The 24643-nt window shown below is 43.3% G+C and overlaps 1 protein-coding gene across 2 annotated transcripts in view; it reads right to left on the bottom strand.

The window, feature by feature from the left end:
• The window catches only part of LOC307030213 (retinaldehyde dehydrogenase 3-like), a 93543-nt gene that overhangs the window by 11784 nt on the left and 57116 nt on the right, over window positions 1–24643 (bottom strand). For both annotated transcript variants that reach the window (XR_013805579.1, XM_079666508.1), the window contains exon 8: window positions 19089–19253. Coding sequence is in view for 1 of the 2 variants with exons in the window: in XM_079666508.1 (XP_079522634.1) it covers window positions 19089–19253 (165 nt within the window). In the remaining variant the exon portion in view is untranslated. The remainder of the gene's footprint in view (window positions 1–19088; window positions 19254–24643) is intronic.

Below are 24643 nucleotides of genomic sequence, written 5' to 3'. Positions count from 1 at the left end.
GGCTGTTACCAAGTTTTTGGGAAAACAAAATATCCCATTCCGTGGCCATGATGAGGGCATGTCCAGCGACAACCAGGGGAACTTTCTGGAATGCATGAACCTCTTGAAAGAGTTCGACCCTTTCCTTCAGACATATTCAGCACCATCACACACTACATACTTGTCACCTTCATCACAAAATGAAGTAATTCAGTGCTGTGCCCAGGAGATAACAAAAGCTATCAGTAAAGACATTAAGGAGGCTGGAATGTTTTCAGTGATGGCTGACGAAGCAAGAGATGGCAGCACTGAGCAGCTAGCTGTGTGTGTCCGATATGTTGCTGGGGGGAGTGTGCAAGAACATTTACTAGCTATGGTAGATTTGAAGGGTTTTGACGCGGAGTCCATTACAACTGCCATTGAACAACAGCTAAGGTTGAATGGCATAGACCATGTGAAGGTGGTTGCACAGGCTTATGATGGCGCCTCAGTCATGAGTGGGGCTGTTGGAGGGGTCCAAGCAAAGTTCCGAGAGAACCATCCCATGGCCATTTATGTGCACTGCTATGCACATCAATTGAATTTAGTGCTCTGTTCCACATGTCTGGCCATACCAGAGGCCAGGAAGTTATTTGACCTCCTGCAGAATGTCTATACATTCTTTTCTGGCTCCCTTGTGAACCATGACAAGTTTAAGGAGACTCAGAAACAGCTTGGCTTACAAGCTTCTGAGCTTGTACAGCTGTCCAAGACCCGATGGTCTTGCCAGCTGAGGTCTATCAACGCTATGATAGAGAATTTCCCAGCAGTTCTCACGTGCCTGTCCAATATCAGCAACCCTACGGCTGTGGGTCTGCATGCCAACCTTGCAAGGTTCTCCACAGTTTATCTATTGATGATGTTCAAGACTTTTTTGTCTGTGACAGAAAGTCTACACAAATACCTACAAAGTGAAACTGTGGACCTGGCAAAAGCTGAGGAGTTCAAATGCGCTGTGTGCGCCACTCTACAAGAAATGCGCACTGATGACAAAGCAGCTGAGGTTTATGACCGCGCAAAGGCCTTGTGCGAAACACACCAAATCCCTGAGTCATGTGCTGTACCAAGACAAAGGCAGAAGCAGAGACGCATGGAGGAGTATGTAGTCGAGTCTAGTTGTGGGGCAGCGAGTGACCTAGGGAATGCCGAGAAGTTGAGAACCGCAGTGTATCTACCTTGCCTTGACAGGATGGTTGCTGAGATGGAGCAGCGTTTTTCATCTCTCAACAGCACAGTTCTAAAAGGTGTTCAGGCCTGTAATCCAGGATCTAGCAACTTTCTCTGTGAGGAGGACCTCAGAGGTCTGGCAGATCATTATAATGTGGATCTAAAGCAAGAGGAAGTGCTGGTGGCTAAAAACTATCTGGCCAGAAAGCAGGAAAGCCTTCCAATCACTGACATGCAATGTCTTTTCAGTTTGCTGGATCATGTCATGTTCCCAACATTGACACAGGTCATTCAGATATCTCTGACCATTCCAGTGTCCAGCTGCACTTTTGAACGTACATTCAGCGTGCTGAGACGCCTCCACACGTGGTTAAGAAGCACAATGGGGCAAGACAGACTCCACCATCTTGCCATCATGTCTGTTGAGAGAGGAGCACTCTCCAAGTTAAGCCACTGTCAATTGATTGATAGCTTTGCAAAACTGAAACCGAGACGTTACAGTTTACTTTTAAAAAAATGAACAGAGACCTCTCCCATCTCTCTGACCATGTACACACCTCATAGGATAGTCACCATCACACCATCATAGGATGGGGGGTTCTCTTTCAGTTTTCAGTTTTCAAGTCCATGTTTGCTGACAGATATTTCATGAAGATTCATTGTGCCTCTTTTGCCTTCATCAGTTAGTGATTTAGAGATACTGTATACAGTTAAGTTCACAAGTAGGCCAATTCAATTCAGTTTGGTTCAGGTAGGCTAGATATTTAATGATGCAGAAAATAACAATCTGATTGTACTATTTATTTATGACACTTTATTATAATAAATAATTGCAAAAAAATGTTTGCTCGCGTGCTTGCATTAATTATCTGTGCCCATGCTTTTTTCAAAGAAATAACTGCAAAAAAATTTTTTTTTCTGTGCCCCTGTTGTGCCCCTGTATAGTATTGGGTCAGCTGACGCCCCTGGTCAGAGTCCATGACTACACCTAGATTTCTGGCTTTATCTGTTGTTTTGAACATTGCAGACTGAAGCTCAGCGCTAACTTGTATACGTTCTGCCTTGGCTCCAAAAACCATTACCTCAGTTTTATCTTTGTTTAATTGGAGAAAGTTCTGACACATCCAGTCATTGATTTGTTCAATGCACTTACTCAGTGTTTGAATTGGAGCATAGTCTCCTGGTGAAATTGTTACGTAAATGTGTGTGTCATCTGCATAGCTATGGTAACTTATTGTGTTGTTCTTCATTATCTGAGCCAGTGGTAGCATGTAGATGTTAAAGAGAAGAGGCCCAAAGATGGAGCCTTGAGGTACCCCACATGTCATATTTGTCAACTCAGATGTGTATTTACCTATAGAAACAAAGTTGTTTCTGTCCTTTAAGTAGGATTCAAACCAATGTAGAACTGTTTCCGAAAGTCCCACCCAGTTTTCCAGTCGGTCTAGTAATATGTTGTGGTCAACAGTGTCAAGTTCTGCCACTGTCTGTGTTTAAGTGGATGTCATTGAAGAGCAGTCTCTGTGCTGTGGTTTGGACGAAAGCCTGACTGGAACACATTGAAACAGTTATTTAAATGCAAGAAGTTACTCAACTGTTGAAAAACAACTTTTTCAATTATTTTACCTAGAAATGGCAGGTTTGATATGGGCCTGTAATTGTTCATTACTGAAGCATCTAGATTATTTTTTATAAAGAGCGGTTTAATGACTGCAGCCTGTGGAAAAATACCTGAGTGAAGAGATTTGTTTAATATATGAAGTAGATCTGAGGCCATGCAAGGAAAAACATCTTTGAAAAATCCTGTTGGAATAATATCAAGGCAGCAGGAGGAGGATTTCAGAAGTTGAATAATGTCCTCTAGGTTTTTATCATTAATCTGATGGAATTGTGTCGTGATGTCTGAATTGATATTAGGTGGACATAGGGACAACACATTTGCTGTACCTGATACAGAGGCACTGACTGCTTGTCTGATTTTCTGAATTTTGTCAGTGAAAAAGGAGGCAAAATCATTGCACGCCCTGGTGAATAGAAATTCAGAGGCTACTGACACTGTAGCTCCTGGAAATCTCGCTGATCCTGGAAAAAGACACTGACATCATCCGCATAAGCTGATACAACCACCGGGGGACCTGAGCTGACTCTGGCAGACACAGGCCCCTCAGCCGGTTTCTAATGGCGCATTTCGACTGCAGCGCGGATATAAGCATGCCGTGCCGCTCCCGGCCCGTTTTTGGTTGCATTTCCACTTGGCGTAGTACCGGCTAGCGGGTACTATTTCACAGTTTTTCTGGCCCCATAAAATCGAGGTTCTTAGCGGGCCAACAACCAGGCTGAGTCGGGTTGAGTATGCTAAACTAGAGAGAGAATCGCTGGCAAGCAGTGGCGTTTTCTCCTGGAGGCCAAGGGAAGCCAGGCTTCCCCTGTTTTTTCGGATTGTTGTTATAATTTTAAGAAATAAATAAAAACACTTAGTTTAGTTTCGGAAATTCTTTGTTGTGTGTTGCTGCCGGCCCGTCTCTCCAGCGCCCCTCTAGATGTTATGGTGAAACAGTAGATTGCACTCTCTGTTGCGAGAGGAGGCCAGACGAAATTTGCTTCCCGTGGTGAAAAAAAATGGAGGGATTGACCAATCAGATGAGGCTCATGTCATGCCCCTGCCAATCTATGATTGGTCAGGGCCATGCCAAGGGAAGCCAGAGGCGGCTGGCTTCCCTTGCCTCACAATCCAATCAAATCACATCAATTTAGTTGTGCAGTGACGCGTCCCAAAAAGCGGAAGTAAGCTGCGCTCGGTTTCCCTCGACAAAAAAGCAATGGCATTTCTCCATAGGATTTTGGAAAATAGCTCGAAAAAAGGTCAGTGGAAAACGAACCTGTTAGGTAAATGCACGTTTTGTTCAGTCGGATAATATCCACATGTCTACCCAACTTTTATCATTTTCGAATCCTAAATCTAATAGATAGAAGATAGATAGCGTCACTGCACCTCTCTCACCGCCGTTAGAAAGTAGCAAGCAACTGAAGCAAGTGCAATTATGGAGGGTGGAGATTTGGAGTATTTAATCAAAAATAATTGTACTAAACTTCCGCTGCAGCAGCAACAACAAATGCAATCTGATGACAGGCCAATGCCCAAACTGGAGCTGTGTACAGCGAGGAACAAAGGAGCGAACCGGACGTAAAACGTTAAAGGTCTCCTGATTTAGTTTGTGAATGAATGCTTATTAGAGTTTCGGCTGGAGAGTGCATGCGGACCAGTCGGTCAGTTAAGAGGCGTGTGTATGTCCTGCATCTGTATGATACAAATGTGTGTAAAATGATACCGGGCGCTGTAATCACTCATCTGGTTATAAAATCTGAGCTTGTGTGCATACATTTACACTTGTATAAAATATCCACGTAACTGTGAACCAAATGTACACTTGTATAAAAATATCCACGTAACTGTGAACCAAATTTGAAGTCACAGAAGAAAAAAAAAAGTTTTGTAGCTTGTAGGAAAAAAATGAACTTAGTGATGAAATGTTCACTTGCAGAAAAATACATATTTTTTAAATATATTTTCCATTACAACTGCAACTTGGTTATTACAACCTCTCAAATCAGTCATTACAACTTGACGAATCTCCTCTGTGGCAGTATAAATCGACGAATCTGCGGTCTTGACTTTTCTACACTTCTTGTGATAAATGTGTCGCAAAATTAATTTTCACCTGTAGATATGGGGGGAGGCAGGGGGGTTGGCGCGAAGGGGCGGAGCAATCAGAATGACGAGGCTTGGGTCAGTCACACAGTAACAGCCATAGTCAGCCAGGTCGTACCGGATGACTGCAGGGCTAACGGTTCGTGTCCCTACCAGTCCACTGACATGGCGCGTCAATCAACGGTAAGTTTTGCCCATTACTTGCCCAGTATTACTTTGAATATTATTATTGTGATTGAGGATTAAATCTGCTTTGAAGACCACTGTTTTATATCGTGCAGTTTAGCGGCAAAATAACGACAGTTAGCCAGCTAACGCTAGCTTTTGTTGAGTTTATGCTAGCTAAACAAGTAGTGGTTGTAGTCTACAGCAGTAATTAATAGATTATAGCCTACTGCTTTGGCACTAATGGTTGATAACCGTTTATGAAAATAAAACCAATTGAACTGTACTGAAATAATGACACGTTTTATAATTGTCTTGGGTTCCTGCTGTGTTTTTAAAGCCTTTGTAAATTATCCATGCTATTTTCTATTTAGAACGAATACTTCAGAATCTTAAAATCCCTTGACGTTTGTATGCAATTGTGCTAAATTCAACTCTGGAATCAAGCAAATATTAATATGTTTGCATGACATTAGTTATTTATATTTTGCCATCACTTAATTATACGTTTAATACATTTAAGTCAAGCTAAGGTACATGTGATGGTAGCTAGTTAGTACTCTTACCTGTGAGGCCTCCTCCAAACAGCATAATAACCAGACTGTATCATTACAACTAAGTACCAGTTCTAGATCCTTGACTTTAGACAAACAATTCAAGAGACAAAATATATTTAAAGACCAATCTTTATTTGAAGGTGCCTCTTAACCTGATATATTAGTTATACAGTAATAGTATTGACAATCTAAAAAGAACTGAGCAACTCAAATGTCAACTTTATATTTCTTACTGTCTAAAGCATTTATTATTTGCTTATTATTTTTTCCCCTCATATTCAGTGTGGACGGATTGAGACAGCGTGGTATCAGTAGAGCTGCAGAGACTTCAGGGAGAAACCTCTGTGTGATGGACGTCCTGTCTGTTGGTTTGGAGAAGACTGTGGGTCTTTCCTCAGCATGGAGGACCAAGCCTGATGGAGGAGCCCATGCTGGGCATAGCTGATACCACCTGCACAGGCCTAGTCTGTCACGTTATTTGACTAAATGTGTTTACTTATACATTTAATAGGCTTTACACCTTCTGTCCATAATGTGCTTTTTATTTAAAACATTTTTGATTAACTTTTGGTTCACATTTCAATAAATTGTATTTGTATTTGCACTCCTGTCGTCCATTATTCTTACTGAAAATAGATTACACATTCACATCTGACTGAAGATTGGCCCCATTTATTTGTGACGTTGCAAACTCTGCGGTACAAGGCACAAGTGTTGTGAAGCTCATAAAGTGAGGCAAATAGAAATAATCAGCTGATGGAGTGTAGATGTGGAAATAGATGCATCCCATCAGCTGACTATGTTTTTCGCCACACTTTATAAGCCTGACTATAACCACCCCTTCTCTGAGGTGCAGGCAGCGTCACAAACAAAGGATGGTCCTGATAGACTACAAAAATATTCGGTGTGCAGATCTTTGTTTTCACAATAAAAGTAGTTTCTTAGTGAATGTCCTGTACTGGTCTTAAAATCTCATAAAATTGGCTTTTAATTTTCCTCTTGGATGTCCTTCTTGACCCTCAGAGAAAGAGGAGATGTCTTTCAGGCATGTCCTTTCCTAACAAAAATGACAAGTGTGTTATTTATGAAATCGGTGTGTTTGTGTGTTTAGGGGCAGTAGATATAATTATTTTGTAATTGTAATCAGATTATGAATGAACAGTATGAAATTCATCAACATTGAAATATATTTTATTATCAACATAATATTTAACTGTTACAAAACGTAGTGCAACTGTAGAAGCTTGCTCTGTTGTCTCACTGAAAGAATAACTTTTACCACGTTTTTACAGACAATATTGAGAGATAAATAGTAGCCGTTCTCACTATGTGTTAAATATCTTTGCCTTCAATACATTAAATTAGAAAGCTGACAAAATCATATTGCTTGTTAACATCTAAATGTAACTTTTTGCATGGAAAAAACCCTCAACTTCACTGATGTGTAGGTGATTTAGTATTGTTTAATGGAATGTATATCAGTGTATTAAAGACAATACTTCATTTATGTAAACCAATATCTTTCTTGATTCTTTGTACAGTATGAAAAAATAGTATTTGTACCTGTGCTGAAGTTCACTGCTGTGAGGAGTCCAGTTATGTCTTTCACTCTCTGGTCCAGCCTGCCTGCATCACCTGGACACCTTAAACAAACAGATATATATGTAAAATACCATGTGTACAAACAATATAACTGATTCTCTTCTGTTGAACATGTTGGATTGTGTATTGTCCGAGTCAGGGTCCTTTTTATTTTACTGTAACTTTGGAAGTTGTGTTACCAATGCTTACTGTTTATTTGATATAAATTTGGTAATACAATTAATAAAAACAACAAGGTTTGGGTTTGTTCTTCAGATATGACTGACGTAAACGAGTAAGCTCAATAATGAACTCCAGCTCAACCAACCATATTGTAATATCTAAGAAATCATCTTGAAATGTGACATTAATAATTGTAATATACACACATCTTATTGTGAGGTTGATTTCACATACACTACTTCGACGTTAGCTAAATAGAAAATAGCATGGATAATTTACAAAGGCTTTAAAAACACAGCAGGAGCCCAAGACAATTATAAAACGTGTCATTATTTCAGTACAGTTCAATTGGTTTTATTTTCATAAACGGTTATCAACTGTTAGTGCCAAAGCATTAGGCTATAATATATTAATTACTGCTGTAGACTACTAGGGATGCCAGTGATTATTCGATTATTCGAATATTCGTTACAGTCTCCATAATCGAATATTATTTTTAAAAATCGATTTTATTTATATATATTTTTATTATTATGTATGTTTTTTTTTTTTTTTTCTGGCTTAATTTCAACCAAAATATAGACTAATGCTAATAATAGTAATAGTATTAATAATTGTAAATGGCCATTGGTCACACCACCAGTTTGTTTTACTGTAAACTCGGAGGAAGCCTGCGCAGAGCAGACTGCTGCTGCAGGCTACACACCGACCCCGCCCCCACCCCCCCTCTCCCTCAGAGGGGGGGTGGGGGCGGGTGGGGTCGGTCGGTCGAATAATCGATTATTATTCGCCATGGCTGCCGAATAATCGATTTTGATCATGGTCAGTTTCTGGCAACCCTATAGACTACAACCACTACTTGTTTAGCTAGCATAAACTCAACAAAGCTAGTATTAGCTGGCTAACTGACGTTATTTTGCCGCTAAACTGCACGATATAAAACGGTGGTCTTCAAAGCGGATTTAATCCTCAATCACAATAATAATATTCAAAGTAATAATGGGCAAGTAATGGGCAAAACTTACCGTTGATTGACGCGCCATGTCAGCGGACTGGTAGCGACACGAACTGTTAGCCCCGAAGTCAAGCCTCGTTGTTCTGATAGCTCCGCCCCTTCGCTCCAACCCCCCTCCCTCCCCCCACATCTACAGGTGAAAATTACTTTTGCGACACATTTATCGCAAGAAGTGTAGCAAAAGTCAATACCGCAGGTTTGTCGATTTATACTGCCACAGAGCAGATTCGTCAAGTTGTAATGACTGATTTGAAAGGTTGTAATAAGCAAGTTGCAGTTGTAATGGAAAATATATTTAAAAAATATGTATTTTTCTGCAAGTGAATATTTCATCACTAAGTTCATTTTTTTTCTTCAAGCTACAAAACTTGGACAACTTCAAATTTGGTTCACAGTTACGTGGATATTTACAAGTGTACATTTGGTTCACAGTTACGTGGATATTTTATACAAGTGTAAATGTATGCACACAAGCTCAGATTTTTTTTCTGCAAGTGCTCACATCAGGTTTTACACGCTCTCGCATTTTGCACCATATCTACCTTCATACTTCGCCATGACACAGACAGTCTGTGGTTTGTACTTGTTTAACTTTTGTCTAGTTTCTGAATAGATATGAGGAGCTGTGAGCTTCAGGGCTAACAGCTAACGGCTGATGTTGTTTTTCTGTGGCTCGCATTGAAGATGACGTCACGGCTCCGCCTACACTGCGTTACTATAGTTACTGCCCCAGCTACTAAACTGTAATGGAAACGCAGCATAAAGTGAGCGAGTCCTAACAAGGCCTAACCATACTATACTAAGCCGAGCGAGGCCCTGCAATGGAAATGCGCCATCAGTCTGCACAAAAGGGGCTAAACAGTAATACTGTATAATAGGCCTGATCCCCCTTTTGACTTGTACAGGTCTGCTCAGCCCTCCCCAGCTTCTGTACAAACACTTCACCCAGGACAAAAAATGCTCCCCAACACCAAAAGCCTGCAAAGTGGCAGCCAGAAAAGTGTGATCCACACGATCAAACGCCTTCTCCTGGTCAACAGAAATAATGCCAACATTTATGTTATGCAGTTTGCAAACGTCAAAAGTGTCTCTCATCAAAAACAAATTGTCCACAATTGATCTGCAAGTGATGCAATATGTCTGATCAATACCAATAAGAAAGTCAATAAAACAATTCAGTCTGTTAGCTAAACCTTTTACAGCATCTTATACTCTGTATAAGAGAGCAACAGGTCTCCAATTCTTCAGCAAGGTTAAATATCCTTTTTTTGGCAACAGTGAAATAAAGGTAAGACCACAATTGTAATGAAAATGGGATCTTACTAAGAAAGAACAATCCAATATTTAGATGTTGGGTATCCTTTTGTTGAACGGTCTGTTTAAAATGAATTGAAGCATCAGATTAAAAAAGCTTTTGAAAATAGCCGAATATTTCGATTAAGGTCAAAATATAATATTTGTAAATCTGACTCTGAAAGAGTCAGTGCCTCACCAGCCATGAACCTCACCGCACGTCACTGCTGCACGCCTACAGGAAGCCGGCAGAGTCCCTTTTCCAAAGGACTCCATTAACAAGTCCAACAAGTCATGTCCTAGAATACTCCAGAAATGTTTAAAAAAGTCTGGAGGTAAACCGTCTATGCCCGGAGCCTTGCCGGAGGCCATCTGTGTCACCGCAGAGGTCAGTTCCTCCAGAGTAATGTCAGAGCCCAGGGTGTCACTTTCGGTTGGACTCAACTGTGGAAGACCCTGAGGAAGTTCATCAGCAGCTTCCACGTCACAACCTTCAGCTTTGAACAGGTCTGTGTAGAAGGACATGGCACGCCTCCTCATCTCAGCAGGTTCAGAGGTTACCTGTCCATCGGGAAGACGCAGACATACCATCTGCTTCCTTTGGCCCACAGACCTCTCCAGGTTGAAGAAAAAGGTGGTTGGTGCATCAATATCTCTCATGGAAGCAAAACGGGCTCTGATCAGAGCTCCCTTGGCTTTCTCCTGAAAAAAGCAGTTAAGCTGTTGTTGTTTTAGGAGGGACTGTTCTATATTTCGAGCAGACACACTCTCTAACTCTCTGATCTCCCTCTCTAACTGCTCTATAGCTCTTCTAATGTTTGCAGTGGAGTAGGCTGTATACTGTTGGCAGAACACTCTAATCTGAGCCTTTCCTACCTCCCACCCAGGGGCGTCGCCAGGACCTGGAAACATTCAGGGCTTAGCCCACAGTGGCGGCGCTACAGTCAAATATTCTACTGCAAGACACCCCACACGCTAGGGGTGTAACGGTACACGTACCGAAATTATTCAGTACCCGTACCGAAATTATTCGGTACGGGCCCTTCGAAGTCTCCGGTTTGGGAACATTTTGGTTTCGCAGTTACCTACAAGGATGACGGACAAAGACAGGTGGACCGAACCAAAGCTGTTTGTCGGCATTGTTCAGCTAAAATTGGTTACGCGGCTGGCAATACATCAAACTTGCACACTCATTTGAAAAGGCATCACCCGAACGTGAATATCACCGGTACCAAAAGAAAAAAGACTGAAGTGCAAACCCAACTCCCACTAGCATTTAAGCCTCCACCACTCGCAAAAAGTTCAGACCGAGCCAAAGCTATTACAAACGCCAAATATCCTTATGTTGCCATGTTAGCAAAGCGCTACCTGGCTGTATCTGCTACCTCTGTCCCTAGCGAGAGGGTGTTCTCCACAGCAGGAGACATTGTTAGTGCCAGCAGATCTGCCCTTTCGGCAAGCAATGTGGACAAGTAAATTTTTCTTTAAAAAAACATGAAAAAACAATGACAAGCAAGTCATAATGTCAAACTGGCTGCTTAGGTACTAGTACAGTACAAATACAGATTATTTTAGTTCATCGAAATGCTGAACTTTAATGTTTATTTTATTATATTTTGTATTTATTTGAGTTAATACATTATTCACAGTTTAATAATAATAAAAAAAATTAAAAAAATATTTTATGTTTTGTGATCATTTTTTCTGCTGTACCGAAAACGTACCGAACCGAACCGTGACCTAAAAACCGAATTGTTTGTGAACCGTTACACCCCTACCACACGCACATGCACAATTGCGCCATCTGGTGTCACAAACGTGTGCCTGCATTAGCTTTGTTACGGCAATGGATTGTGGGAGATTCTCATAGCACGTGAGGAACTCCTGAGGGTAAGGTGCCTGTATTATCTCGGTGGACAAAATGTATGTTTTTATTTTATAAGGACAATAACGTACTGTTGTATTTGTTTAGTTTAATGTTAATTGTTTAATGCTCATAGTCACAGCAACATGTTTTTTGTGTGATTGGCTATTTGTTTTATATGATTTATCAACGTGATCATCAATAGCGAATCCGAGCAACAGAACCCAGCTCACGTGTCCTTTTATGCTGTCCATTAAAATGCAGGTATGTTAGTTTTGTACACCAGTTTATTTAGGTTGAATGTTTCACATTGCTCCACATGATGCCTCGATTACAAAGTCTTCCATGTTTCTACGCTTCTTCCTCTGTGTCACAGTTTCGGGAATATCAAGATCATTGCACAGGGCCTTGGTCTTGTCATAGACCTCATGTGCTTTCTTGTTACTTCGGTAACTTTTCAGTGTGTTCTCAACTTCTGTTTTGTAATTCACTGCCTGCACCAAGTCAATTGTTTCTTTCTGCAGGTATTTGTGCAGGCCCTGAGTGGTTGAGAGCAGTGTCTGGAACATGACAAGCATGTAGATGGTACTGAATTTTCAATGCTTGCTTTCCAGTCCCTTTGCCAGAGGGGCTGAAAGGCTCCCTAAAGTCTTGATCAAAGCAGGGAGGTTTTTGACATGCCCAGCGAACAAGTTGTTTGTCCCCTACCTCTAGCTGTTTCTGAAATGTTTGCAATCTCTGATGGTGGACAAGAGATGTGGAGAAGAAAGAGTAGAGACACTCCAGGAGATTAACGCAGGTATGAGAGTTTTGTACACCAGTTTGTATACGTCAATGTTTCACATTGCTTGTGAAAAATATACTACCACTATACGATCACTGATGTTTTGTTGTTGACTGGACACTTATTTTGTAAAAGAGATAGCATGAGAGGATCTCTTCAGCAATGCAGCTCACGTGTCCTTTTTATATGCTGTCCATTGAAATGCAGGAAAGTAATCACCAACTCTGAGTTATCTGTTGCCGAGGGGACACTACACCGGAGTTACATAAGCAGAGATAAAGTGCTATTTTGGGGGAAATCACCTCCTCTGGGGTCCCCCAGGAAGATTTTGTTTAAATATTGAAGTTAAAAGCATCAATCTTGTGCACTTTGAGAGCAACATTAAGAGATATGGATACATCTCTCAACACCCATATGTAAAAAAATATCAAAGAATCAGAATCAGAAACGGGTTTATTATTTAAAAACACTTCATTTTCCAATTAAATCATAAACTATGTCAAATTATTAGAAGTTGTTAGTAATCAGATTAAACAGAAAAAAGGGATGGAAGGAGGAAATAATAATCCCTCATCACTTGCTGTTTGCGGTTGAAATTATCTCTTTTGCTGGCCAAACATGCTGGATGGAAAGCAGTGATGTCTCACTTGCCTTGGCCCTGTATCTGCAGTCCCTAAATCAGTCATGTTACCCATTGACTCTTGTCTGTTCTGGTGTTCCTGTTCATTCGTGTCTCCATTGTCGTTCTTGTCTGGTGTATCTCCTTCTTGTGTGTCCCTTTCTCCTGTTCTCCTTTCTTCATCCTCTACTCTGTTTGGCTCATCTGTGATGACTGTGTAGGTAAACACAAACAAGTATGTAAGTCAATCAGTTTCCAGCTCTGTCAAATAAATGAATTTCAAGATACACAAATGTGTCTTCATTAAAATTAGTGTCACCACACTGTAGCAAAAAATGTAATACTAACCAATTGAAAATAGTTACATTTACATTGGAAACCTCTAGGTCTAACACTCTAACACTAAAGCTCTTTTCTGTGCACTTCTAGCCCTGTTAATGTTTAAAGAAGCAACCCTTAAAGCCTGCATTGAGGAAGGAGATAGAGAAAAAGAACAGACAGGTACACACAGCAGAGAGGAGTCACCCGGTGTTGCATGATCATGTTGAAATCATTTAGACCTTTTCAGTTTCTTCACTCTTTTGCTTTCTTTCGAACCTTTTTTCATAGTAGTTAAATGCTTCCTGAGACGATAACGTTTATTTTCGTCCAGCAGGTCTGAAGAGTGCTCACTGTATGAAGAAACTTGTTTGTGTCAGGGAAAAAGTCTCTCACTTCCACTGACTTGCCAAAAGACTCATCTCTGTGTTCTGAGAGAGACTATCTGCAACTGAAACACAGTCAGAATCCCCCTCACCGTCCGTGTCCATCTCTGTCACCTCATTACTGTCTGCAGCCTGTTTAAGCTCTTTTTGTCGCCCAGAGCCAGACGGCAGCTCCTGCTGTGTGCCAACAGCCTCCACCTTTCCCGCAGCCTCTGTCCTCACCTGTCATGCTACATCCTCCTCCACCCGTTTACCTGTTTCCACATTTTTCCTCTCACACTCACCACACTCTCTACAGTCCCTGTTTCATCCGCAGCCCCCATAACCACGGCACCGGCGGGTGCAGCAGCAGCCCCCGCGGACTCAGCTGCCCCGGCGGCCCCGGGCTCGGCTGCTCATGCACCCGGCAGACTCGACTCCCCGCACTCACCCGACTCCCCGCACTCAAAAAACTTTACATTCCCTGAGCTCGCATAAACCATACAAAAACCCTCTTCGTGTCTCACCAGGAAGGACACATCTAGTGTCTGAGTGGGGCAATTCAGAAACATGAAAACCTGTCTCCGCAGAGATTGGACATGTTTAAGCTTTTCATCCTTAAGGCCCGGACACACCAAGCTGACACCAAATAACTGACACAGACGGACCCCGACTGTTGCGTCGCCTCGCGTCTCTTTGCGTTTTGGCCATGTGTCGCACTGGAACACACTGCAAAGACTTCAGCCGACGGCCAAGAAGCACGTACAGTGAACTGCGCATGCGTGAGTGGCAATAACTCTCCTTACCAGCAGACGGCGGTAGTGTGTATTCTTCATTCAAAAGAGGAAACAACCGGAAGACAGACTGCGTGATAACCGAGAGAAGAAGAACAGACTGCGTGATATAAACAAACAACAAATAGGTCAATGACTGGTCAATCCCTCGATTTTTTTTCACCAAGGGAAGCCAATTTCGGCTAACCTCCTCTCGCAACAGAGAGTGCAATCTAATGTTTCACCATAACATCTAGAGGGGCGCTGTTTCACTCTTTGTAAAATACTCAATGAGAATGGGGGAGAGATGGGCCGGCAGAATAATTACCGAAACTAAACGAAGTGTTTTTATTTATTTATTAAAATTATAACTACAATCCAAAAAAACAGGGGAAGCCTGGCTTCCCTTGGCCTCCAGGAGAAAACGCCACTAAGTTCAAGGGATAATTCTCCCCCACCTCTTTCCCTGCACTTGTATTAGCCAGTTGAGCCGGTTCTTCCACCAGCTCAACTCTTTCCCTCATCATGAACGCAGGAGGCCGGCTGTATATCTGAACTCGGGCCCTCATCATTCTCTTCATCATCTTGCACTTGTTCTAAGCTGCTGCTGATAGTGCTTGTAGAAGCGCTGCTGCCAAAAAGGTCGGTCAATTTGTTACATGTATGCTTCACCTGCAAGTGACTTCACCTTTTCTTCTCTTGCCTTCTCAGCCCCACCTTTTTCTTTTCGTTTTCTTTGATTTTTATCCATGTTTTTTCATTCTCCCTGTCTGCCGCGGCTGCTGCGGTCAGACCGCGGCTTCTCTTTGTGTGGCCGGTCTTTTTTCTTCTTCGTGTGTGATTATTTGACAGATAAGAACCACACAACTGCATTAGTGGCCGCTGTCGCCCTCTGTTGGCCGTCAGCGCAACTTAAATGATGACGTTAAACCATTTTTTTTTAAAAGGGCCGGCCGGCCGTCAACGGCCCTTGACGACCGGCCGTTCTGTGGTTCTCCAGATTCTACAGATGGTCAGTCCGCCCCTGGAAGCATGGAGGGACGCAAGGAAACCACGAGAAGGAGGGAAATGAGTTTTAAGAGCAATGGGACGTCCTTTCCTCCGGAGCGTCACGTGAAGCGATGTCCGTTTGTGATGACGCCGCACAGCTGTTCGTCTGACAGCAGCTCTGTCCCCGTTGTTTTCACAAACACCCCTGCCAAACATTTAATGACACAAACATTTTTATCATCTGTTGTAGACCCCAATAAATAAAATAAAATAAGAACTCATTCTCAAAAAAGATAAACGCCATTCTTAAAATGTATAAACGAACAATAGTTTGATTAATATTGATTAGAGTGCACAATATAAATAAAATAATTGAAAGAAGAAAAAGAGATATATTATCTATCAAAACCCAGTTAGATTAACATTCATTGGATTGCACACTTTGTTTGTTTGTGTGGATATGTAGCACATCAACATTTTAATAGCACTTAATGACTGACTGAATGGAAATGACAATAAATGAAAATGTAAAACGAAAAAAGCGATCATGAAAATGCTTCTAATAAATGAATAAAATGATATTTGACCACTTTGTTGTTCAGATATATCACATACAGTTGCAAGAACCCTTTGGAACTACCTGGATTTCTGCATAAATTGGTCATAAAATGTGTTCTGATCTTCATCTAAGTCATAACAATAGACAAACACAGTCTGCTTAAGCTAAAACCACACAAACAATTATATGTTTTTATGTTTTTATTGAACACACCATGTAAACATTCACAGTGCAGGGTGGAAAAAGTATGTGAACCCTTGGATTTAATAACTGGTTGACCCTTCTTTGGCAGCAATAACCTCAACCAAACGTTTCCTATAGTTGCATATCAGACCTGCACAACGGTCAGAACGAATTTTGGACCATTCCTCTTTACAAAACTGTTTCAGTTCAGCAATATTCTTGGGATGTCTGGTGTGAATCGCTCTCTTGAGGTCATGCCACAGCATCTCAATTGGGTTGAGGTCAGGACTCTGACTGGGCCACTACAGAAGGCGTATTTTCTTCTGTTGAAGCCATTCTGTTGTTGATTTACTTCTGTGCTTTGGGTCGTTGTCCTGTTGCATCACCCATCTTCTGTTGAGCTTCAATTGGTGGACAAGATGGCCTTAAGTTCTCCAGCAAAATGTCTTGATAAACTTGAGAATACATTTTTCCGTCGATGATGGCAATCTGTCCAGGCCCTGAGGCAGCAAAGCAGCCTCAGGGCGGAGGATGGTCTGGTGGTTCCTCGGTTATCGCTCCTCCATTATCGCTCCTTGCTCCTCGATCCTCGGTCCTCCGGCAGAAATAAGAGCCATGGGACGGTACTCAAGATGGCGCAGACAAATCAACTTCCGGTGAGACCGAGGAAAATAGTCGACCTGAGACGGGGCCCTAGAGACAGCTTCACTCTGGAGCAAAACTGCGAGCGCGAAGCCCCCACCTTTTCTATTTACCGTGTGTGTGTGTGTGGAGATTCCCCTTCGATTCTATTGGCTCTAACGGTCAGAAAGAGATGTCAATCACCAAAATCGACCAATGGGTTCCAGAGAAACGGTAAAACCCCCATTTCCACCCAAATCACCTCTGAGGTGGAGTTTTTTTTGCTAAACCTCTCTAAAAAGGTCAAATGTCACTCGTTTTGCATCAAATTTAGTCTACCTTACCATCATCCAAGGGTAGTTTTCACAGCAAGTACAAAATAATTTTTGGACGGACACTATAATTTACAGTTTTTTACTATGTTCAATCTGAATTTTCTTTAAAATAAAAAACATCTATATTGATTCGGACTTTTCTACATCCAACTCCCAGGTTTATCATTACTTTGAGAAAAAAGATTATTAATTTAACCCTTTTAGAAGGGAAGATATGGTCATTTGTTCTGGGAATGTCATTTTCGAGCCTGAGACCTGAAAAACAGGCTCAGGGCTAAAATGCTACATAGGTTCCATAACTCTAAAGTAAAACTTCATAAAAAAAAGTCAGAAGTATCACCAATCTGTGAGAAATGTGAACATGCAGAAGCAGACTTAATTCCTAAGTGCTGGTGATACTGGGCACATCTGAACACTGTTAAGTACTTCGACATGCGCAGCTTCATGTCCTATCGTCTCCTGTCTGCCCGGGGAGCTTTATTTATTTATTGTTTTAATTTGTTTTATATTCATATAATTATGCGCTTTTTTATGATAATTTTTTTTTTGAATGAATTGCATTTAAAATATTTAACGCATTTAACGCATGTGCGGAACGGCCCGCCCCATACATCCCACCAGTGGTAGCGCCAGGGTATGGCTGGGGTAGGCTACACCCATATCAAGAAATGGCTTAGCCCCACCATGAAAAATTATGTTAAAGTAAGCAAAATAAAGTCCGCCAACTCGCGCCAATAATTGCACAGGCAGCAGTGAGTAAGATTGATTTCAGTAGCCACTTTTCTGGAAATACCGAAGACCAGAAACGGTTTTGAAAACTTTTGTCACGTAGTGGTCGTCTTCTCAATAGAACATCTTTGATAATGTCTTCTGGCAAATTAGAATCAAGATAACGGCGTGGTGTTGTTGCAGGAAGTCCCGACGGAGAATACTTTTGCTGTAGTACAGGGGTGCACATAACTGGTACGCAGGTTATGTGCGTAATCTGAAATGCGTGTCACAAAGCGCATTTGCGTACCGACGTACTTGTGAAGCTTTTCCAGAAGGCGGTTAGATCACCGGACGACAGAGTCGGTCTCCGTGTGCACAGACAGGGCTGCTGTTAACGTCGGTCTGTACAACGGAATTGTGCAAAAACTACACCAACCGGCTGCGCAGGGAGACTGCCACCCTTCACTGGAGAACTGCGCTAAAACAGCTGATCACAACGTTCACACTCTGTGGTCACGAAGTACTCCACTAGCCCCCCCCCCCATTCGTCGACTTTCCTGAAGTACTCCCCCGTTGATAGAAATCAATACGTAATGAATTAAGACTCCACGGTTTGATGATTGATAGGTGTGTGGGCTGTCTTTCATTTTGACACACAGAAAAATGTTATAATAAACATACTTAGGCTACTTTATGTTAAATGGATATATCCGCCTTCTTTCATTTATCTTTCCATTCCCACAACAATATACATAAAGAAATGGCATATTTTGGACATAGTTCGAATGGTGATTAATCATGATTAATTAATTTTTAAGCTGTGATTAATCTGATTAAAAGTGTAATCGTTTGACAGCCCTAGTTTTTTCCCATTGTGACTATGTATGTTGGTATTCCTGTCATATCATGTTATTTCTTTATTTTGCTGTTCTGTATGTCTTCTATGTTGTCAACAAGAGAAGCATGATATCCACCCACAGAAATCTGTATTATGGCTGTACGATACGATACGATAATACTTTATTGGTCAGATCAAGTCTGAAATTTGACTTGCATCACAGCAGCTCCATGTGTAACATTAACATAGACAAATATCAAGACACAATACATGAAAAACAAACATCAAACATTTAACATAACAGCACAATCAATGAGAGAAAACATTTTCAATCACCCTTCAGCGTGCATTTGATCTGGGATTTAGCTCTGTATTTACTGTGAGATACGTACATGTATGCCTCTGCTTAATAGAAAATATATCTGAAACGAAACACGTACCTCTTCCTTGGCAATTCGCATGTGGTCTTTGACCTCAGAGAAGATGGTGGGCTGAATGAAGAGGCTGTGCTCTCCCAAAGCTGCTCCTCCATACTGCAGCTTAGCTCCCTCCTCCTTCCCACTCTTTATGAGATCCATAATCTTGTTAAACTGCTTTCGGTCAATCTGGAGCCAGAAACAGGCAGGCAAGTACAAAGTGAACGAGATAGTTTGACATCAGTGGGAATTTCCTTTGTTTGCGTTATCAATGAAAAGGTTAGCATCAGTTAAAATGTTGGGCGTTCAGCACAGAGGTAGTGACATCACTATGTAACACTTGCGCTTCTATTGGCTAGCGCTCAAAAACATTGTACGTGATTTACGTGATTACGTGGTTAAGGGGGCTTGAGCCGGGGCATCTCTAAGCAGCTGACCAATTACAACAGAGTCTGCCAGCTAAGTGGTTCCCCACCTGGGGGGCGCGCAGCGCTATTGCAAGGGGTGTGCGTGAAGCTTGGGAAGAAGTTGTAAACAGGACTGTGGTGGAGCGGAATTACAAAGAAGCAAAAGTGGAAATACTTAAGTACCTCAAAATAAGTACAGTACTTGAGTAAATCTACAGTTACACTGCAGCTATGTTTTGTGTGCTAGCAGCCCATAATCCACAATATACATGAAATAAATCAATGTTAATTCTGTTTCCAATTTGATTAGTTATATCTTACACAGGCTCCACCCTCTACTGGACTCTATCGGTACTACCTCTTAACCCTACTATGCGAGAATTCACCTACTGAGATATCTATAAACGTAGCCGGCGCCTCGGGGCGGGCCTACCTGAATGCGTGGGCAAGCCCACCGTATATAAGGCGGCCACGCCTCCTGACTGTCATCCTTTTATCTTCAGCGAGCAAGCAACAACTGAAGCAGAGAAAGTAAAACGTTTGAAAGAAGAATAAAGAGTTATCATACCTTCATGGAGTCGCCACCTCTAGAGACCCGGGCCTGTCCTTCGTGTCCTGGCTTAATAGTGGGCGCCGATCCCAACCACCTCTGCTTCGAGTGTTTGGGGGCCAGGATATGGCCGAGGCGGTGCCATTCACGTTCGCCAGAACACTGTCCCACACTCTCTACCCGCTGTAAACTCCAGTAAAGGAGCCAGCAGGTGGACGCACGCACGTGAGTGGAATAAACCGAAGTACTGTCAAAGCACTGTGCGGGTTCAAGAGACGATATTGCCGGCGTGCTGTTGTCAGAAAACACACCTTGTGGTATAATGGCTCTGATTAATGCGTTTCACCGTTGAATGTGAAACACAGAAGACCTTCGCAGAAGAACGGTGGGTTACGTATTGTAACCCTAGTTCTAGAGTGATGTGTGTGTGAAAAATCCATTCAGTAAAAACGATTGCATCTATCCCAGGGTGAGAGTCATCTCTCTCCACAATTCCGCATTTCCCCATAATATCCGTTTCAAAGAGACGGCATTATGACAGAGCCGCAGCCCCACGAGAGCGTGGTTTTGGCTATAAAGGATCCGTCTTGTGTAAAACTCTCGCGAGATTTTGCAAGTCACGTGGCTGAATATTTACGTTTGACAGGCAGCCTTTCAGTTACGATCGTTAACATCAGTGGGCCACAGCAAATGATGGTGAGAAGCTAAACTATCTATTAATTAATTATGTCAATGACAGGGAGTGTGATTGTTGAAAATTGCTGTTCAAAGAAGAATGACAACACTGTAGATCACCAACACTATGGTTTATTTTTTATTCACAGGCAAGTCAACGTTGTCTCAGTAAAAGTCCCAAGATAGCTCCTGGTGCAATAAAATGTTCCCTTTCAGTGTGTTACTATTATGTCTGATGTTTCTCTATTAATATTTCTGCTGCATTAATGTGTATGTTTCATGTTACTGCTGTAGATGTTTTTCCGAGCCGCTCCGATTACAACCAGAGTTACAACGAGAGTTACAACGAGAACGTGACGTCATATTTACGACGGATCATTTTTAGCCATAACCCGAGAGTGTGCTGCGGTGCATTCATGGACCTCTGTAGAAAATTGGCCCTTTCTGTGTCATCCCCCCATGGGCCAAACTTCCTTTTATGGAAGGTTTGGCGGCGGAGTGGGCCGCCCGAGAGTGCTACAGCTTCTTAGCTGCAACTCCACAGCTGCTTGCAGGTCCCCTAACACAGTCTTATGGGGAATGGAAGCTTAGCTATGTACTGACAGAATGGATAGACAGGACACTGAAACTGGGGTACTCACTCCAGTTTTGCAGCGTCCCTCCTCCATTCAGGGGCATAAGAGAGGCAAATCTATCATCCTAGGAGCAGATAGGTTTCCTTTCAACAGAAATTCAGGCCCTGTTGCAAAAACAGACTGTGTCTGTTGTGCACTTTCAGGAAAGAGAAAAAGGGGCTTTACTCCATGTACTTCCTGGTTCCCAAGAAGACAGGAGAATTCAGACCCATTCTAGATCTTCGCAGTCTGAATCAGCACACTGCCTGCAAAAAGTTCCATATGTAAACCAATTACTGGAACTAGGGCAGCCGGGCGATTGGTTCACAACAATCGACCTGAAGGACGCTTAATTTCATGACGAAAATTGCTCCAAAGCACAGAAAGTATTTGCGTTTTGCCTTCCAGGGGGTAGCCTACGAGTACAACAGACTAGCGTTTGGCTATTCCCATTCCCACGCACGTTCAGCAAATGTGTGGCCAAAGCGTACCAGGCCGTGATGCAGCCAGTCAGGATCCTCTCTATGGTGCACCTGTAGAAAGTCAGGATCCTCTCTATGGTGCACCTGTAGAAGGTCAGGATCCTCTCTATGGTGCACCCTGTAGAAGGTCAGGATACTCTCTATGGTGCACTTTGTAGAAGTTGCAGAGTATCTTGGAATCCATTTTGAACCTCCTCAGCCTGCGGAGGAAGAAGAGCCGCTGTCGAGCTTTCTTGGTGATAGTGGTGGCGTGAGGAGTCCATGTCAGGTCCTCAGTGATGTGTCGTCAGCAAACTTCACGATGGTGTTGGAGGAGTATGTGGCCACGCAGTCGTGAGTGAGGAGAGGGCTGAGCACCGCAGCCTTGAGGGGCTCCCGGTGTTGAGGATCAGGGTGGAGGATGTGATGTTGCCCCACCCGCACTGCCCTGGGGTCTGCCCGTCAGGAAGTTCAGGATCCAGTCACAGAGGGCGCTGTTGAGCCCGAGGTCTCTGAGCTTGATGGGCCAGCTTGGAGGGCACAATGGTATTGAATGCTGAACTGTAGTCAATGAACAGCATTCTCACATACATGTATGTGTTCCGCTGGTCCAGGTGTGAGAGGGCAGTGTGGATGGTGTGAGGGCTATGGCGTCGTCGTCTGTGGGGCCTGTTTGCTTTGTAGGCAAACTGCAGGGGTCCAGAAGAGTCAGGGAGGGAGGAAGGGATGAAGGTTTTGACTAACCGCTCAAAGCACTTCATAATGATGGAGGTGAGTGCTACTGGGCAGTAGTCATTGAGGGCTGGTAATTTTTGTTTTTTTGGGGACAGGAACGATCAACATCAACAGGCAGGACGGAGTCAGCTCCGCCACCTTGTTTAGCACAGCAGAGAACCTGTGGTTGTGGGCCTCAGAGAATGTTTTTTATCTCTGAAGGCCCCCCACATTCCGGGACTGGAGAACAGGACGGCCGGCCTCATGTCAAGAGGCGGGCCCCTGCCAGACGAATGGTGGTTCTCCCTGGCTCAGCAGGACAATCCACCCTTGGGGGTGGACACGTTTGCACAAGAGCCATCGCCGAGATAGCTGCTCTACGCCTTTCCACAGCTGTGTCCAATTCTCCCCCTCCAGGAGAGGTGTGAGACGAGAACGTCTGTCAGTCATCCTAGTAGCCCCAGGTCGCCGGTTGGCGCTGTGGTGTGCAGAGGTGACACAGATGATGGTGGGCCAGCCTTGGACGGGTTCCTCAGTTCTGAGGGGCGTTGTCTCAGGAAACAGGTGCAATAGGGGGCGTAACTGACACTATTCACAGATACTGGTGGACAGGGGGCTTGCTCATTCCACAATTAAAAGTGTATGCAGCATCCATTTCGTCCTGCCATGAGAGATTTGACGGCAGGTCAGCCGCTTATGACGCGGTTTTTGCAGGGGGGTCAGGAGACAGCGCCCAGTGGTGCATGCCTCCTCCCCGCTATGGGATCTGCCGTTGATGCTCAAGGCTCTGGTCACAGAACCATTTGAGCCACTGGAGCTCTCTTCCCTGAAAGCACTGTCATTGAAAACAGCTTTGCTGCTTGCCCTGACTTTGGCCAGGGAAGTGTCCGAGCTGGCCACCTCTGTCGGTGCACCCAAGTTGCCTTGTGATCCGGGGTGTGATAGCGACACTCCAGACCGAACCCCTCCTTTGTTCCAAAGAACCTAAGGAGTTTGTTCAGGTCAAGGGCTATACAGTTAAAACGGCTTTATTCCTCCACCCCCATATTGGGGACAGGGAGGCTAAATTGCACCTCCCTCTGCCAGGTGCGTGCACTGGCATGTTATGTAGGGCGCGCCGCGCACAACTTCCATTAGGCGCACTGAACAGCTGTTTGTGTGTTTTGGGATGGTGTGGCCGGTAAAGCTCTGTCCAAGAAACGCCTGACAGGATGGCTCTGCGAGTGCATTTCACATGCCTATGGATAGGCGGGGAGAGCCTTCCCCACTGGGGTCCATGCACACTCTACCACATGGTATGGCTGTATCAACAGCCTTGTTCAACGGGCATGAGTGTGGAGGGCATATGGTTTTATTTTTTGGACATGTTCTGGGCTCCTTTTCATCGTCTGTGCTGTGCTTGGGGAGAGCCTTCCCCACTATCGTCCATACACACTCTACACGAGGCGTGTGTGCGTGTGGGGGACATGGTGCACTTACGTTCTCCCCATGCTCCTTAGGGACCAGGGAAACATGGTGCATGGTAAGCCCCATGCAGGCGGGGAGAGCCTTCCTCACTTTTTTCCATGCACACTCTTCAAGAGGCAAGCGTGTCTGAGTGTGCTCTACCAGCCAAGTAAACTGCGTCCCCGACTTTTCCACGGTCAACCCTAGTTATACTAAGCACAGGCGGAGCCCTCTACTTGGGGCCCTGTTTGTACTATGCCACTCGCTGAAGAGGGTTGTAGGATGACAGTCAGGAGGCGTGGCGTGGCGTGGTGGGCTTGCACACGCATTCAGGTAGGCCTTAAAAGATAACATTATAGTTGGATCTTTTTGTGTTGTTATTATTAGCAAATTCGACCAATCTTGGTGGGAACCGGGTTAGGGGGGGCTAAAAAAAAAATCCAATTTCCCAAGGGGGCCTCACTGAAAAAGGTTGGGAACCACTGAGCTAACCAATCAGAGCAGACTGGGCTATGGTTTCAGACAGAGGGTGAAAAGAGGTGCTGCAGCACAGGCATTATGAGAAAAATAAAGAGCTTTTTGAACATTAAAGTATGGAGACATGTCACAGTAGAGCCACAAAATACTGATATGAACCTGAAACTTAGCATAACATGACCCCTTTAAGAGGCAATAATATGTCAATGTCATGTTCAAAACTTGTTTAAATAAA

The sequence above is a fragment of the Notothenia rossii genome (genome assembly GCF_949606895.1).
Source record: "Notothenia rossii genome assembly, chromosome: 2".
In the NCBI taxonomy this organism is placed as follows: domain Eukaryota; kingdom Metazoa; phylum Chordata; class Actinopteri; order Perciformes; family Nototheniidae; genus Notothenia; species Notothenia rossii.
This window is presented reverse-complemented; position numbering and strand designations above follow the sequence as displayed.